General features: G+C 41.0%; 1 protein-coding gene across 1 annotated transcript in view; it reads left to right on the forward strand.

The window, feature by feature from the left end:
• LOC128732897 (disintegrin and metalloproteinase domain-containing protein 30) overlaps positions 1–16,590 on the forward strand; it is a 439,446-nt gene that overhangs the window by 26,044 nt on the left and 396,812 nt on the right. Inside the window, exon 2 of the mRNA XM_053826334.1 lies at positions 5,827–5,892. Coding sequence (XP_053682309.1) covers positions 5,827–5,892 — 66 coding nt within the window. The remainder of the gene's footprint in view (positions 1–5,826; positions 5,893–16,590) is intronic.

Consider the following 16,590-nt stretch of genomic DNA (forward strand, 5'->3'; position numbering starts at 1 on the left):
TGAAACAAGTTGATTGAAAATGTGGCCCACTTAATTACAAAATTTGGTTGGTGGTTTAAGAACTGATTAAAAAACTGCGGCCCAAAACCTCCCCCAAAAAAACCTGACCAAAAATGTGGTCCAAAATCGGGTTTATAACCTGATCCAGTTCCAGAATTTTGTCCAAAATCTGATCCGAAATCTAATAAAAAAAAGTGGCTAGGTGCAGTATTTGGTCCAGGTCCGAAATCGTGTTTTGGTTCAGAATATGGTTCAAAATCTGATTAAAAATGTAGTCCAAAATGTGGTCAAAAATATGATCAAAAATCTGGTTTATAATCTGGCCTAGCTTGCGAATCTGATCAAAAATTTGTACCAAAATCTCTGCTACAATCTAATAAAAATGTGGTTCCGAATCTGGTTCAGGACCACAATGTGGTTCAAAATCTGGTCCCACATCTGATCCAAAATCGAATAAAAAATGTGGTGTAAAATATCATCCAAAACCTGGTCCAAATTCGCTTAAAATCTAGTCCATAATCTGGTCCAGAATCTAGTTCATATTTGTTCCAAAATCTGGAACATAATTTGATAAAAATGTGGTCCACAATCCAGGTCTAGAATCTGGCTCAAAACCAGATCCAAAATCTGTGGTGACATTGCGCCTCTCGTTTCGAGTGATTTTGGTTCGTTTCGACCATGTTAAACGAATGGGCGTCTCGAACGACAATCACTCGAAATGCGAGATGCGCAATGTCACCCCTGGTTGGTGGTTTAAAATCTGATCAAAACTGTGGCCCAAAATGTCCCGAATCAGAACAAGATCTGGTTCAAATCTTTTAAAAATGTGGTCCAAAATCTGGTTTATAACGTGGTCCAAGATTTGTTCCAAAATCCAATAAAAAAAAGTGGACCAAAATGTGGCCCAGGTCCAGAATTTGGTCCAGGTCCAAAGTGTGGTTTTGTTCTAGAATGTGGTCCAAAATCAAATCAAAATGTGGTCCAAAGTCTGGTGCAGAATCTACTCCAAATTTGGAACAAAATATGATAAAAAAAAACTACAAGGTATACAGCCCTAAGGGTTGTACGCCTTGGTGGCCCTCAGCATCAAGTAATAATTGAAGATAAAAATTGAATTTTCTTTCAGCTAAAAATATCTCTTCGATGTACCAGCAACAGCAAAAATTGTTTTAGGGAATTTTACAGTGTTATAACTCAGTAGTTTGAACAGAACGCCACAAAAGTAGCATATATTTAGCGTTTTAGGTACGATAAACTAAACATTTTTACAAGAAATTTAATTCGCAGTTATAAATACGAACCGCAGATTACGAAAAATTTTATTTAACCTTCATTTAATTTGTTGGTGGTCCTTAAAAGGGCCATTGGTTACAAATAACATCAAAGCCAAAGCAAGTTCAGCGCAAATACCGGATATCTTTCCCTTTTGGCATGAATGGCAACCAGAGGGGTGATGTGGGTGTTAAACTACATACTTTGTCTATGTCCCACCCATTGGTTTTGGTACTTTTGGTTCCGGTACCTACATACTGATTGATTCATCTTAAAACAACTGAAACTAATCGGAAAGCATTCAAACACAGCCGATTAGCTATAATTTAACTATTACTAGTTGTTATTTTCGATATGAAGGCACTCCAGAGTTGTCGCCATCCATGGATATTTAGTCCTCCAAATTTTGACAATTTCTCAATCTGATCAAATGTGTTCCAAAATCTGGTCTAGAATTTCGTCCAAATTTGTTCTAAAATTTGCAACAAAATAAAGAATGTGGTCCACAATTTAGTGCAGTTTCAGAAGTTGGGTAATAGTGTAGAATCTTATCATAAATAATAAACTTGGAAGGAACACTGATTTTAGAAACGATGGAGTACTAATGAGGGTCTTCGCGAAGGGCGCCATAATGTCACGCTACGGCTCTGCCAAGAACTCCCTGCGCCTTCTGGATGAAGCTGTACCTTCCTCCGTTTGGAGCTAGGTGCTTTGACTCTCGAAGACGGATGGAGCTGGATACGCTCGGCTATCGATAAGGCTGCAACCGCGATTTTTTGGTGAAGAAACTGCGAGTGCATGAAGTGACTGCCCGAATAAAAATGTATAGCGAAAAAACATTAAATTTCACTGTTACAAACATTGAAAACCTTCGAAAAACCACATTGAAACAGTGAAAATCTTTGTAAAAGTTACACTGAAGTTACCATGAATATCAGTGTTTTCACAGTAAATTTTAATGGAAACCGCCAATTTTACAGCGAATAAGGGGGTGATTAAGTGATGTAACACTAAATTTTTCGGCTTTTTCCCATACAAATAAAAACCAAAAACAGTGAACTTTGTGGTAACTTCACTGTAAGTTTTACACTATTTCGCAGTGAAGTTACAATGAAATTTAAGGTAAATTCTGCAAATAAAATTGTAGGCTTTCGGATTATTAGGACAAAATAAAACCGGCTGATTAAATGCGGTATTTCATGTTTTTGAAAAGATATGACAATGAATTTGATAGGCTTCGAACTATTATGATTTTCGAGCTGCATTCATCGCTCATATTAGGAAAGTATTAGAGGTCAGTACACCTACATAAACAAATTCCGCTCTTTCCCAGTCACGCCCTATCTCAATCTGTTAGATCCTATCGACTCTTTGTTTCATTACTGTCTTCTATCGATCCCTCTGACAATTGTAAAATCTACCGTTATAAAAACTTAATTATATGCCTGACACCTCATTCGATGTCTAGACGTAGAAACAACGAGGTTTGTCTATTCCATAGGAACGGAGCCTTTCCCCGAACAACCGCGTTAAGAATCGCGGCTAATATGTTGACAGACGAACAAGTAAGTCGCAAGGGCCTGCAAAGTGTCGTCGTCCCGTCAGTAAAACGAATTAGATTAAACTTCTCGATCGATGGTTTCTACAGTAGACGGAGGAAGAAACACAATTTGTGTCTACAAATAACTCAACCTGCCAAGGATTGGAGCTTAGATAGAGATTATTTCCTGCTTCGAAACAATTTGCATTGTTGCCGAATTTTATGAAAATTTTTCCAAGAACGGTACAGTAAAGTTACAGCATAAAGTATGTAAACAGTAAAATTCATTGTAATCGAAAAGTTTTTACATTAATATGAAAATTTTTCCAAGAACGGTACAGTGAAGTTACAGTATAAAGTGTTGTAAACAGTAAAATTCATAGTAACCGTAATGTATTTACAGTACTATTCGTTATGCATTTCTATGCGGGTGGTTTGACGGGAAATGCCAGCGAGTAAAAAAGAGCATGATAAAATTTAATGCGCGTATGCTGCACAACTAGCGAAACTTCTGGAAATTTAACATACATATATTCTTTCGAATATTTTATTAACTTTAGAAATTTTAAAAGAGTTGAAAAATCAAAAACAAGTCAAACGAATATGATGGTATCCTTACAATAAAACATTCAGAAAAATTTAAATAGCATCCCGGAAGAAAATAATCATTACCCGAAGATAAAAGTTATTGTAACAGTAGGACACAAAATACAGTAAAAACAATAAAATTTATCGTCAGAAAAGATGGTTTGGTAAACTTATTGTGGTCCACCATAACTTTCATGGTTTTCAGAGATTCTACCATAAAAATGACGGGTTGTTCAGTATCTTAACAATTAAAAAATCTAGTTTTTCGTGAACAAAAATTTTCTTTCACAGTAAAAGTCATCGTCCTTTTATGGTAGTTTTACTACAAAAATTACTACAAAATTTCATGTAATATTTTTTCGGGATATGAGAAAAGCTTTAAAAACCCGCAATATTTTAAGGCAAACCACCAAAAGAACATATAAAATTGAAGAGAAACATCTACGAAATGGGATGGTGATGGTGGCCTCGGGGCTCAGGCTTGGAAACAACATAATTTGACAGTGGAAAGTACTTCAGAAGTGAATCGCACTTTGAACCTTTTCCCGTTAGGCTCTAACAATCGTATTAATCTGTTTGGGACAGCAGCCGTAATTAGTTTCATAATTGGAATCCTTGAATCGACACCCACACCGAGTTCAATCACTTCCGCTACTAAGCGCGCACGCTGCGCGGCGAGCGAATGCTTCGGACTCACTAATCAATGTGTAATTAGAATCGAAATCGGATTAAATATGAGGTCAAAGCCAACGAAATGATCATCACACGCACACAAAGGCCCATAAAATAAAACCTATCCCGTGCAGCAACAGTGCAGTGCAGTGCAGGGAACCGAAGCGGTTCCATTCATCGAGCTAAAATTGCATTTAATACGCTCAAATGCAAACAGTCACAATTAAGCCACACAGAACACGCTTGTTGCAGGCAGGCAACCATCAACCCCGAATCCTCTCCCGTTGGGCCTTTTCGATGATACACTAAACCATTGATGTTGAAAATGAGAACAAAACCGGGTATAGAAACAGTTTGGCGAAACAAAAAATCCACCCCCGTTCGATTAATTACCAAGCTGATTGCTCGGCCTTCCAGCCTATAGCTCATTAGCACATATAATAGAATGCCAACAAAAATCCTTTTTTTTTGGGCAAATAAATTGCACCTCCCCCCGTTCCGATTTTGTTTAGTCGTGACGTGACACGCACGGATGAGTGGAAAACATTCGAACAAAACGCATTCAAGCGTGTTTTATTGCAAAATGCGACAAAGTGGTATTCGCGCGATTCGTCGAAGCCAATCCAACAGGTCGTCGCGCGCGCCCAGAAGGGGCCAGTTGTTTGGCTTTCGCACGTCATTTGAAGCTGCTGCTAAACTAATCAATCCAAAAATGAACGTGTGCGTGCCATATGAGCTGGTTGCTTGCTGTGCCTGTTCTGCTTTTTCCGCCCGTTTAATCGAGTTGACATTTTTGAATTTGAAGGTTGTACTCCTGGCTGGATTGTTGTTCATCCAATTAACCCCGAAATAGGAGCAAGGCTAATCCGAATGAAACGAGGGCGAAAAACTCGGGATCGGATTTCGCACCATGAGTACACGTTTTACTGGTTTGGGTTATATTTCTCAATATTGTCTATTTCTATTCGTAATGTGATTGATAGTCTCCACAGTCGGCAATTAAAACTAGGAAGTCATCGTCCCGGTTAGAAAAAACTGACCCGCAGTGAATCGGCTGACTTTATATCACCGTTAATGGTTAATGTCAGTAAGAACAAACAGAATGCAATTCATGAAAGCTGCGCCTGTGGCGATAGCGTTTAATAGGGAACAAGTGACAAAAACCACGCTGCCGAAGCTTATTTCGATTATGGCAACGGGTGTGGTGGGCCCTGCGGGGAAGGGTATGAATTATCGATGCGTGTGTATGGAAGAACTTTTGCACGTGGTCACCGGGCAGTAAAATAAAAATAAATTGGAATTAATTCAAATGCTGGCTGGCTGGCTGGCTGTGTCCAGCCAAAGTGAGGAGGATGTTCCGCTTTGCTCGATTGGTTGCGGAAAAATTGCATTTCACCACCAATCGAGCGGATAATACCGACCGGTGTGACGAATTGTTATCGGTATCGGTTATGACACCGGTCGGCTGGTCGGTGTCGGCTCTCTGTCGGGAGTGTGAATTGGTTGCTTGCTGCTACCCTCGGACGCACGGTTTATTGCTGTGCTCTTTTATAGTTGAAATATTTTTCGGGTTTTTGAACTCGAAATCGATTGCATGAAGCCTTGTCATAAAATGTTTCGAATTTCGGCGTGTTTTCATTGTAACTTGTGCGTGTGGATTTTTCAATGGATTTTATTGTTATCCTCTTAGCTTTCTTTGTCAAAAAATATCGCTAACCTTTCTTGGTCTTTTTTCTACTTTTCGTAACACGCAGTTTCCAGCTCGTGGCGGCTACGATGGCAGCTACTCTGGAAGCGGAGGTGGCCGAGGACGTTCAAGGGTAAGTCCGTTTTGCAAACACGTTTCCTTCCTTATTGCAGCAGTAGCAGTAACAGTAGCAGCAGCAGGGGTTTGGGATAAAATGTGCCTTTTCCTTCCCTTCACTTTCAATTACTTGAACAATAGACTTTCAAATTTCAGCAGAAAATGTAACAACACTGGCCCGGCCTGGTCTGGCCTTCCTTCAAAACGACCGTTCACAGTCGGCTTTTTGCTTTGCTGACGCGGCTCGACTGAAGGGTGGACGTCAGCGAAACATGAAATATGACTCTCAGCAACGATCACGCGCATCCTGGAATTATTTTCCACCGACTTCCTGCTGACGACCGGCTCGCATCGGTATGCTGGAAAGCTCCTGCTAGAAGCCAACGAAACAAGGCGAAGCAAAATTCCACCGGCAGAGAGCATTTGCACTTCATTTATTGTAGTTTCAGGAAACAAAAAAAAAATATTTTCGTGGAAATTTGCTTACGAGAGCAAGAAAAAGCTGTGCAGACACTAACGAAGTCCAGCTTCGGTGTGACGCTGGAAACGATTGTTATGCCGGTAGGATGGGCACGTTTGCCGGGCGGGCTTAGGGATATGCGGAACGATGATGGCGTTGCTATCTTTATCAGCCGGGAAAATTCGCTGGTCGCTGTAGCCGTGGTCTTTGACCGAGCGTTTATCGTTCAGACACAGTAATTGGGCCCATAACCTTTAATAATACATTATTGAGTGCATTTGGCTAACAATTTACTTCGACTTAGTCTCACGTAATATGTTTCAAGATAGTTCGAGGATAAACGCTGCACCCATTGGATTCGTGAGCATAGCAGAACCTATAGCCATCCGTTTGTAAGATTTGGCCACTGGATTGAGCACAGTTGCGCAGCTAGCTGGATATTCTGGATATCTAATCGTAGCGCTTGCGGAGGACGCAGCGAAATAAGCTGGTGCAGACTTATCTACGGAACGTTATTCTTTGAAGGCATTGCGTAGATTGATTGCGAGAAAATGCTCGGAAATATTTTCGCTTTGTCCGAATTTCGTAGAAGCTTGAAACTAACTGAAATCTGGATGGATGGTCTACCGTCTAAGGACCACTTAGAGAAACCTGATGAAGTCACGCCAGGGTCATCTAAAACGAGGTGAAACTGGTTAACAGAGCAAACTTCGGAAGAAGGCTTAAAAAATCTGCACAGAAGCGCGAATAAAAAAATAACCATACCGCTGTCTCAATAACTGTTATGGCAAAAACAAATAGTGTACAGTATACAACAAATTCCCTGCAAAATGTCAGAATAGATGTAAGGGCTGGGGCCGGTTCTTTACCTATAAGGGAAAAAAGAATCACCAAGTAAGATACTTAACGAGAAAATATGCGGATGAAGTAGAATCAATTGGCATTTCATGCCGATTTTGAATCGACTCACTCGAGTGTTCCCCATGCTGGAGGGCTGTGGGAAGCAGCAGTCAAATCAGCGAAATCCCACTTGTTACGGGTTATTGGGGAGCACGTTACATCAATGAAAGACATGAAAGATGCCGTAATTCGAGACCATAAACGTCAGAAAGTTTGATAATCCAAATAATCTTAAGCCATTAACTCTAGGTCATTTCTTAATGCTTCCCTGCTGCAGTTTCCAGATCAAGATTATTTGACAATTTCAGTTGTCTTTTTTGAAGAGTCAAATGCTCTAATTCGATGAAGCGATAAACAAAACCTCGAGCGCACGAAATGATTGGTTTGACGGGGAATGCCAACGAGCTCTGGAGAGGAAAAAAAAGAACTTGGAAAAACTCTGTAAGCATTTCCACGAGGGACAAACCGGCCATGTGTCGACAAGCGCGGAATAAGTTTAGCACGATTCTGAGGAGGAAAAAGCACCAGAAGGAGGACAGAGATCGTGAGGAGCTGGAACTACTATTCCGGGCTAATGACACGCGCAAGTTTTACGGGAAGTTGAACCAAATTCGTAAGGGCTACTCACCTGAATGTGACATGTGAAGGGACAATGGAGGGAATCCAATCACAAACGAGCGCGAGGTGGTCGACAGGTGGAAGTAGCTGTTCAATGAGCATCTCAGCGGCGATATAATAGAAGGAGACGCAACGGAAGAACTTGATCCTTCTTTATCGACAGACATCGCAAACGGCTATTACAGTACAAGACAATTACGGGACTAATACAATGATCCAACAGACTCTAAAGCCGCACCTTCCAGCCGAGATTCGAACAAACATACGACGACTGACTTGTTAGGCCAGCAACGTACCCCGAAGCTAGCTGAGCGGTGGAAGATAACCTAGAAGTGCCTAAAAACGAGGAGCGTGCCGGCTTCCGATTGAGCAATAACAGAGCCGTCGAAAAACGTAGAGCAGTTTTTGGCAGATTTTAGGGGACGCATCATATTTACGTGGATTTCAAGGCAGCATACGATACAGTTGAACGCGAACGGCTATGGCAGATAACGCAAGGGTATGATTTTCCGGACCTACCGACGTGGTTGATCAAAGCTACCCTGGAGCGAGTGATATGGTATGTGCGGAATTTGAGGGCGCTCTCGAGTCCCTTCGAATCGCGCAGAGTGTTGCGGCAAGGAGATGGACTGTCCTGTATGTTATTCAATATTATTATTGAAGGTGTGATTCTACGAGCGGGCATTTAAAAGAGGAACGATCTTCCAGTGAGTAAGGCTTATTCGCGACAAAATTTGGACCCCCCCGTTTACACACAGCTTCGGAAATACATTAACAATGAGTGAAATATTTTGCAGAGTGGTAGACGTATGTCTGATCTTTCTGAAAATATTACAAGTGCTCAGCGTAAAATGGCGTCGAAAGAAGAGCAGGTGCGAAAAGCAATTGTGTGCGGCCGCAATGAAAATCCGGATCTCTCGTTAAGAAAACTTGCCAAAAAGCTTGGATTTCCTCCAAGCACTGTTCACAGTGTTTTAAAATAGTTCGATACTCGCTTGACAACAGCTAGGAAGAAGGGAAGTGGAACAAAAACGGATCTGAGGAACCACCACAAGGATGCGTAGGTAAAACAAATATTACGGAGGAGACCAGATCTTTCTGTACGTACTATTGCTCGTAAAATAAAAATGTCGCCAACATTCGTGCACACTTCTAAGCACCGACAAGGCATGAAGTCTTTCAAGGTGAGGACTGTTCCAAACCGTAATGACAAGCAAAATACGACGGCCAAAACACACGCTCGAAAGGTTTTTCGCGAATATTTAACGAAGTTTCCATGCGTTATAATGGACGATGAAACGTATGTCCTAGAAGACTTTAAACAGCTTCCTGGTATGACCTTTTACATTGCCATGAAACGGAATGGCGTTGCAGAGCATTGTAGGACAAAGAAGAAAGCCAAGTTCCCCAAAAAATATTTAGTATGTCAGACCATATGCAGCTGTGGTCGAGCAAGCAAAAGTTACATCACTACGGGAACGGTTAACAAGAAAATATACCGTGAAGAATGCCTGCCGAAACGATTGTCACCGTTCCTACACAGCCATAATGTACCCTCGCTGTTTTGGCCGGATTTGGCATCTTGTCATTACGCAAAAGATGTTTTGGAATGGTATGATGCTAATGGAGTCCATATTGTACCGAAGGAGGCTAATCCACCTAACTGTCCAGAGTTACGCCCCATCGAGCGGTATTGGGCTATGGTGAAGAGAGAGCTGTCCCAGCACAAACAACAAGCAACAACTATAGATAAGTTTCGAAAATCTTGGACAAACGCAGCTAAATTGGTTGCCAACAAGTCTGCACTGACCCTCATGGCAGGGGTAAACTCCAAAGTTCGTCAATTTTCCATGCAGACCAAATAAGTAATGTTAATTTGTTTGATAATTATTAACAATACACACATAAAAGATATAAAATTGTTTCATGGATTAAACTTCTAGCAAATTTGTTTTATTGCAAAATTGCGGTGTCCAGATTTTGTCGCAAACAAACCTTATTGACGGCAATGAACTGGAAGTGTGGGATGAATTCGTATATTTGGGATCTTTGGTCACCGCCGACAATAATACGAGTAAGGAAATTCAACGACCCATTCAAGCTGTGGAAGGCTAGTCTACAATAGTCCTCTACGGACTTGAGACAATAAGTTTGCTTTCGGAAGACATAGGTGCATTTGCCGTATTTCAACGAAAGGTGTTGCGAACTATTTTTGGCAGAGTAGACACGGAACTATGATGAGCCGGCCACGTCGCAAGGACGCCGAACAACTGTGCAGTGAAATCCGTTCTCTTCAAGAACCGGTCCGAGTACGGTCCGGAAAGAATTCTTGATACAGTAAGGTTCTCGGCTGATAGAAGAAGAAGAATTAGTAGGCTTCCTTCTTGGTTTTCTTTGGCAACAGAACAGAACGACTGGTATGTTCGGAAATCCACCAGCTTGAACAATAATAACCCCATTCAGAAATTTGATCAATTGTTTGCCATTACGGATGGCCAGCTGCAAATGATATAGCATTTTTCTGATATAACCTTCCAGTTCCAACACTTAGGCCGCTAAATACTATTACAAATGCTCTAAACACGTTTAGAGAGCAACCATCGTTTAAAAAAAGTTCGGCTGTGTAGGTAAAAAAATGAGAAAACTGCAACTGTTTGCACTACGAAGAGGTAGCCTTTGTTTTATTCCAACACATTTCTGGTACAATTTTAGTTCGTCCCATTTTTCAAGTTTTGCCATTTCATTACTAACAAAGTCTCGTACAGTAGGATTTCGAATTTGGCAACAAATGCGTGTCGCCTATAATTCCCAAAATCGAAACCGTGCCAAAATCGAGACCCTTGTTCGATATGAACAAAATTAATGGAAATGCTTTAGAAGTTGACTAAATATCATTAATCAACGATTGCAACCATTTTATGTTTAAAAAGTCCGACAAGAGTTATCCGTCCGGTGCAAATAAGTTATTGACACCCTGCGACGTAGACGTAGTCCTGCGGCAATAAAACTATTATTGTTCGAAACCACATAGTTTTTTTCATGAACATACTCAGGGCATCATTTTTTCGTCATTTAAAGCATGTATACGGAAACTGATTCATATTTAAGCCTATTTTTGGAAGTAAAATATCTTCTGTTGCTAAAAACGAATACTTTTGTTGCCAAAATCGAACCATGCCAAATTCGAAATCCAACTGTATCGTGTATTTTGTTATAAACTTGATGTCGATAGTTGTTAATATAACAAAAATTGCTCCGGATATAGCACAAATATATTAAGGACAACAAATATAAGATGGCTGAACAAATAAAATTTGGTCTTCTTTTTCTTTGTTCTCTGTCTGTGTTTCGTTTACAAACCTCAAAAGTTATAAAAGTCTTTGCCAAGCTACTACCAACAAAACAAAAAAAGATTGTTCCAATACGTTGGGTAGTTTCCGCGAAAAAGGTACATAAAGTTTGAAAATCGTGGTTTTCCAGGAGCGGCGTTTTATTCCGCCGAAGTTGTTCCACGCCGCTCTGCAATGCTAATGTGTATGATCGTTTTTCAGCCACTTCCCGTGGTCGGATCATTACAAATTTAGTATCAAAATAAGCGGAAAAGACTGCAGAATCAAAAATCTGAAATAAAAAAAAGACTTTTTCAAAAGTCATTTATGTCCCCTTAAGGAAAGCATGAGGTAGCACCATACAATATTAAATCACAATTGTTTTATCTTATTAAACGACTAGTTGAGCCCGAGTCTTACGATCCGGAAAATATAAATGTCTGTTCAGAATTCCGAAGACTGCGGATACATTCCACTGGCCAGTGTTTGCGAAGATGTTTAATCTTTGTATTAGTTCTTTGAGTTCTTATGTTGCATATAATATAGCTCTAAGAAGTTGTACCTAAAAGAGTCATAGCCGGAAACTGAAACAAATAGTTTTTATGGTCGTATTGGATTTTATTTAACTGAATAAAAACTTCTGGCTGTTTGCAACATTTATGTAGTCTGATTTGAGTAAAATGCTGCTTAGAAAATTCTTGCTCCTTTGCTATCATTAACTCATTTTTTAAAATTTTGCGACTTGGTTCGGTCTGATTTAACACCGACCAATGATATCGCGACAAGTAATCGAGTTGAGCAGGCGAATCAAGCAATTGAGTCAAGCAGTTGGACCGAGCAGTCGAGTAGAACTGTCAAGTCGAGCAGTCAAATCGAGCAGTCTAGTCAAGCAGTTAAATCGAGCAGTTCATTCGAGCAGTATAATCGAGCAATTAAGTCGAGCAGTTGAAACGAGTAGTCTAGTCGAGCAGTTGAGTCGAGCAGTCGAATCGAATGGTTTAGTTAAGCAGTCGGGTCAAGCGGTTAAGTTGAACAGTTGAGTCGAAGTCGAGTCGAGCAGTTCATTTGAGTAGTCGAATCGACCAGTTCATTCGAGCAGTAGAGTCGAGCGGTTCATTCGAGCAGTCGACTCGAGCAGTTGAGTCGAGTAGTTCAATCGAACGGTTTATTTAAACAGTTGTGTCGAGTAGTCCAGTCGAGCGGTTGAGTCGAGCAGTTGAGTCGAGTAGTTCAGTCGAGCAGTTGTATCGAGCATTTTAATCGAGCAGTTAAGTCGAGCTGTCGAATCAAACAATTAAGTCAAGTAGTTGAGTCAAGCAGTCGGGTTGAGTGGCTAAGTCGAGCAGTCTAGTCGAGCTGTAGAATCAAGCTGTCAGTTGAGTCGAGCAATCAAATCGTGTAGTCTAGTCGAGCAGTTGAATCGAGCAATCAGGTTGAGCAGTTGAGTTGAGCAGCCGATTCGAATAGTCCAATCGAGTAGTTGAGTCAGGCAGTTGAATCGAGCAGTTGAGTCGAGCAGTTCAATCGTGCAGTTAACTAGAGCAGTCAACTCGAGTAGTAAGTCAAGCATATGTGACAAGCAGTCGAATCGAGTTGTCCACTCGAGCAGTTAAATTGAGCTCAAGCAGTCCACCGTAACAGTCAAGCAGTCAAGTCGATCTGTCCAATCAAGCAGTTGAGTCGAGAAGTCGAATCGAACAGTTCAGTTGAGCAGTCCAGTCGAGCAATCAAATCGACCAGTCTAATCAACCAGTCCAGTCGAGCAGTCTAGTCAACCAGCTGAGCAATCGAGCAGTCCAGCGGTCGACTGAGAATACAACCCATTGTTACGAAAGCATGACGTCCTGTCAGGGACCTGGTTTTAGTTACCGATAAGCCTCTTATGGCGTCCTGTCAGGGACCTGGTTTTCGGTACAGACATAAGCCTCTTCTATAAACAGACTAGCTGACCCGACAAACTTCGTATTGCCACAAATTAACCTGTGTTGTACATAAATCATGAATCTCGGATGATCTTTGTCACTTCTCGAGTTTTGCAAGCCCCCCAGTGGGCGGCGCTTCCGACGGCGGGTCACCGGCAACACTCGCGACCGGCTCGTCCTGAATGATCTAGTGTTACTATTGATAGTTTTTGTGGTCTTGTTATTGATTAATGTTTTATGGAAGAGTCGAATTTCTCGAGTTGGATTAGTTTTTGAGTTTCGCAAAAATTTCTGTTTTATTTGTATGAGAGTCCATATCCCCCTACCACAGGGGTGAGAGGTCTCTAACTATCATAAAATAAATTCTAGACTCAAAAATCTCCTACATGCTAAATTTGGTTCCATTTGCTTGATTAGTACTCAAATTATAAGGAAATTTGTATTTCATTTGTATGGGAGCCCACCCTCTTAAAAGGGAAAGGGGTCGTAATACACCACAGAAAAAAAATTCTGCCATCTAAAACTCTCACATGCCAAATTTGGTTCCATTTGCTTGATTAGTTCTAAAGTTATGAGCAAATTTGTATTTCGTTTGAATGGGAGCCCCCCCTCCTAAAAAGGTAAGAAGTCCTAATTCATCATGGGAAAAATGGTTGCCTCCAAAAACACCCACATGCCAAATATGGTTCCATTTGCTTGATTAGTTCTCGAATTATGAGGAAATTTGTATTTCATTTGTGTAGAAGCCCCCCCTCTTGAAGTGTGGAAGGATCCTAATACACCGTAGAAAATATTTTTGCCTCCAAAAACCTCCACATGCCGAATTTGGTTCTATTTGCTTGATTAGTTCTCGAGTTATGGGGAAATTTGTATTTCATTTGTATTGGAGCCCCCCCTCCTAATGTGGGAAGAGGTCCTAATTCATCACAGAAAAAATTCTTGCCTCCAAAAACACCTACACGCCAAATTTGGTTCCATTTGCTGGATTAGTTCTCGAGTTATGAGGAAATTTGTATTTCGTTTGTATAGGACCCCCCCTCCTAAAGTGGGGAGGGGTCCCAATTCATCATTGAAAAAAAAATTGTCTCCAAAAACACACACATGCCAAATTTGGTTCAATTCGCTTGATTAGTTCTCGAGTTAGGAGGAAGTTTGTATTTCATTTGTACAGGAGCCCCCCCTCTTAAAGTGAGGAGGGGTCCTAATTCAACATAGAAAATTTTCTTGCCCTCGAAAACCTTCACATGCCAAATTTGGTTCCATTTGCTTGATTAGTTGTCGAGTTATGAGGAAATTTGTATGGAAACCCCCCCTCTTAAAGGGGAGAGGAGTTATAATTCCCCTTATAAAGAGGGGAGGGGTCTCAAATTACCCTAGAATAAATTCTTGTCACCGAAAACACCCACATGCCAAATTTGGTTCTATTTGCTTGATTAGTTCTCGAGTTATGAGGAAATTTGTATTTCGTTTGTATAGGAGCCCCCCCTCCTAAAGTGGGGAGGGGTCCCAATTCATCATAGAAAAAATTTTGGTTTCCAAAAACACACACATGCCAAATTTGGTTCCATTTGCTTGATTAGTTCTCGAGTTATGAGGAAATTTGTATGGAAGCCCCCCCTCTTAAAGGGGAGAGGAGTTATAATTCCTCTTATAAAGAGGGGAGGGGTCTCAAATTACCCTAGAATAAATTCTTGTCACCGAAAACACCCACATGCCAAATTTGGTTCCATTTGCTTGATTAGTTCTCGAGTTATGAGGAAATTGGTATTTCATTTGTACAGGAGCCCCCCCTCTTAAAGTGGGGAGGGGTCCTAATTCATCATAGAAAATATTCTTGCCTTCGAAAACCTTCACATGCCAAATTTGGTTCCATTTGCTTGATTAGTTCTCGAGTTATGAGGAAATTTGTATTTCGCTTGTATAGGAGCCCCCCCTCCTAAAGTGGGGAGGGGTCCCAATTCATCATAGAAAAAATTTTGGTCTCCAAAAACACACACATGCCAAATTTGGTTCCATTTGCTTGATTAGTTCTCGAGTTATGAGGAAATTTGTATGGAAGCCCCCCCTCTTAAAGGGGAGAGGAGTTATAATTCCTCTTATAAAGAGGGGAGGGGTCTCAAATTACCCTAGAATAAATTCTTGTTACCGAAAACACCCACATGCCAAATTTGGTTCTATTTACTTGATTAGTTCTCGAGTTTTGCAGAAATTTGTGTTTCATTTGTATGGGAGCCCCCCCTCTTAGTGGGGGGAGGGGTCTCTAACCATCACTAAAACCTTTCCTGGCCCCAAAAACCTCTACATGCAAATTTTCACGCCGATTGGTTCAGTAGTTTTTGATTCTATATGGAACACAGGACAGACAGACAGAAATCCTTTTTTATAGGTATAGATTATATAAATATTTAGATAGTTGTAGCCCGCGCGCGTCGCCTCGCATCTAATGGATCATTGTAGGTAGCTTTTGCTCATGCTTACCGCTAGATGGACACTAAAGCCCCACGTGGCATATTTAGTAAACTTTAGGGCTGATACAGATTACACGTCATAATTTCCTGCCGTTCCGTTGTTGTTGACGGTTGATAACGGTTAATTTGAACCGGTCTTTTTAGGTGGACCCATCAGATCGCAAGGCAGTTTGACAGTCGGTCATAGACGTTCGTCGAGAGTGTTTGACAGAACATGTCTATGCTGGAGCCGTCTGTGAAATTTTTGAGCTTTTTCAATGATCCATTCAGAGCAAATAGGAGGTACGCTATGTAACGCTAACGCTATGTAACTCTATGAGGTGCAACTACGTTACTTTTGCTCGTCTTGTATGTAATCTGGTATGATTGGTTTGAGTCTTTGGTTAATGGGGGCAATTATTACCACGAAAATGCATATCGCGCCCCTCGTTTTGGCGACAGACATAAGCCTCTAGTATAAATAGATTGTAGTCCGATTGCCGCCAAACTTATTACGTGAAATTAGGCAATATTAAACTTACGAACGGATTTTGCTGATGTGCCACATGGTGGTAATTTGGGACCATCACTATTCATAGTTTTTATTTAACGATATCTGTCGTTTTGTCAACCGTGAGCGATTATTGATTTCTTGTATTCCGTCAGCTCTCAGATCAGCTATCAGGTAGAAACAACACGATTCAGACTTTTCTGTCAAAAACCATGCTAATCCTGAGTCTGATATGTTAACAAAAACATCACGAAAGCTTCAAAAAAAGCGAAACCCCACTGTGTGTGCACACGGGGGTGATCAAAAGCAATTTCAAATAACCCAGCTTAACAGATGTTTTCTCTCAACTAGTAACTTCATCGGACACATCTCATAAATACCGAAAATCTCCCATCGCTCGTTCCAACAGAACCAACAGTATACAGTGAGTCCTCACAACTTCACAAACTGAACGGAAGGAAACGCTGCTGCTCGGTCGGTGGTGGTCTGCTAGAGAATGACGGCAGCGCCGACGACAACGACGACAG

Source organism: Sabethes cyaneus, chromosome 1 (assembly GCF_943734655.1).
Source record: "Sabethes cyaneus chromosome 1, idSabCyanKW18_F2, whole genome shotgun sequence".
NCBI classification, from domain to species: domain Eukaryota; kingdom Metazoa; phylum Arthropoda; class Insecta; order Diptera; family Culicidae; genus Sabethes; species Sabethes cyaneus.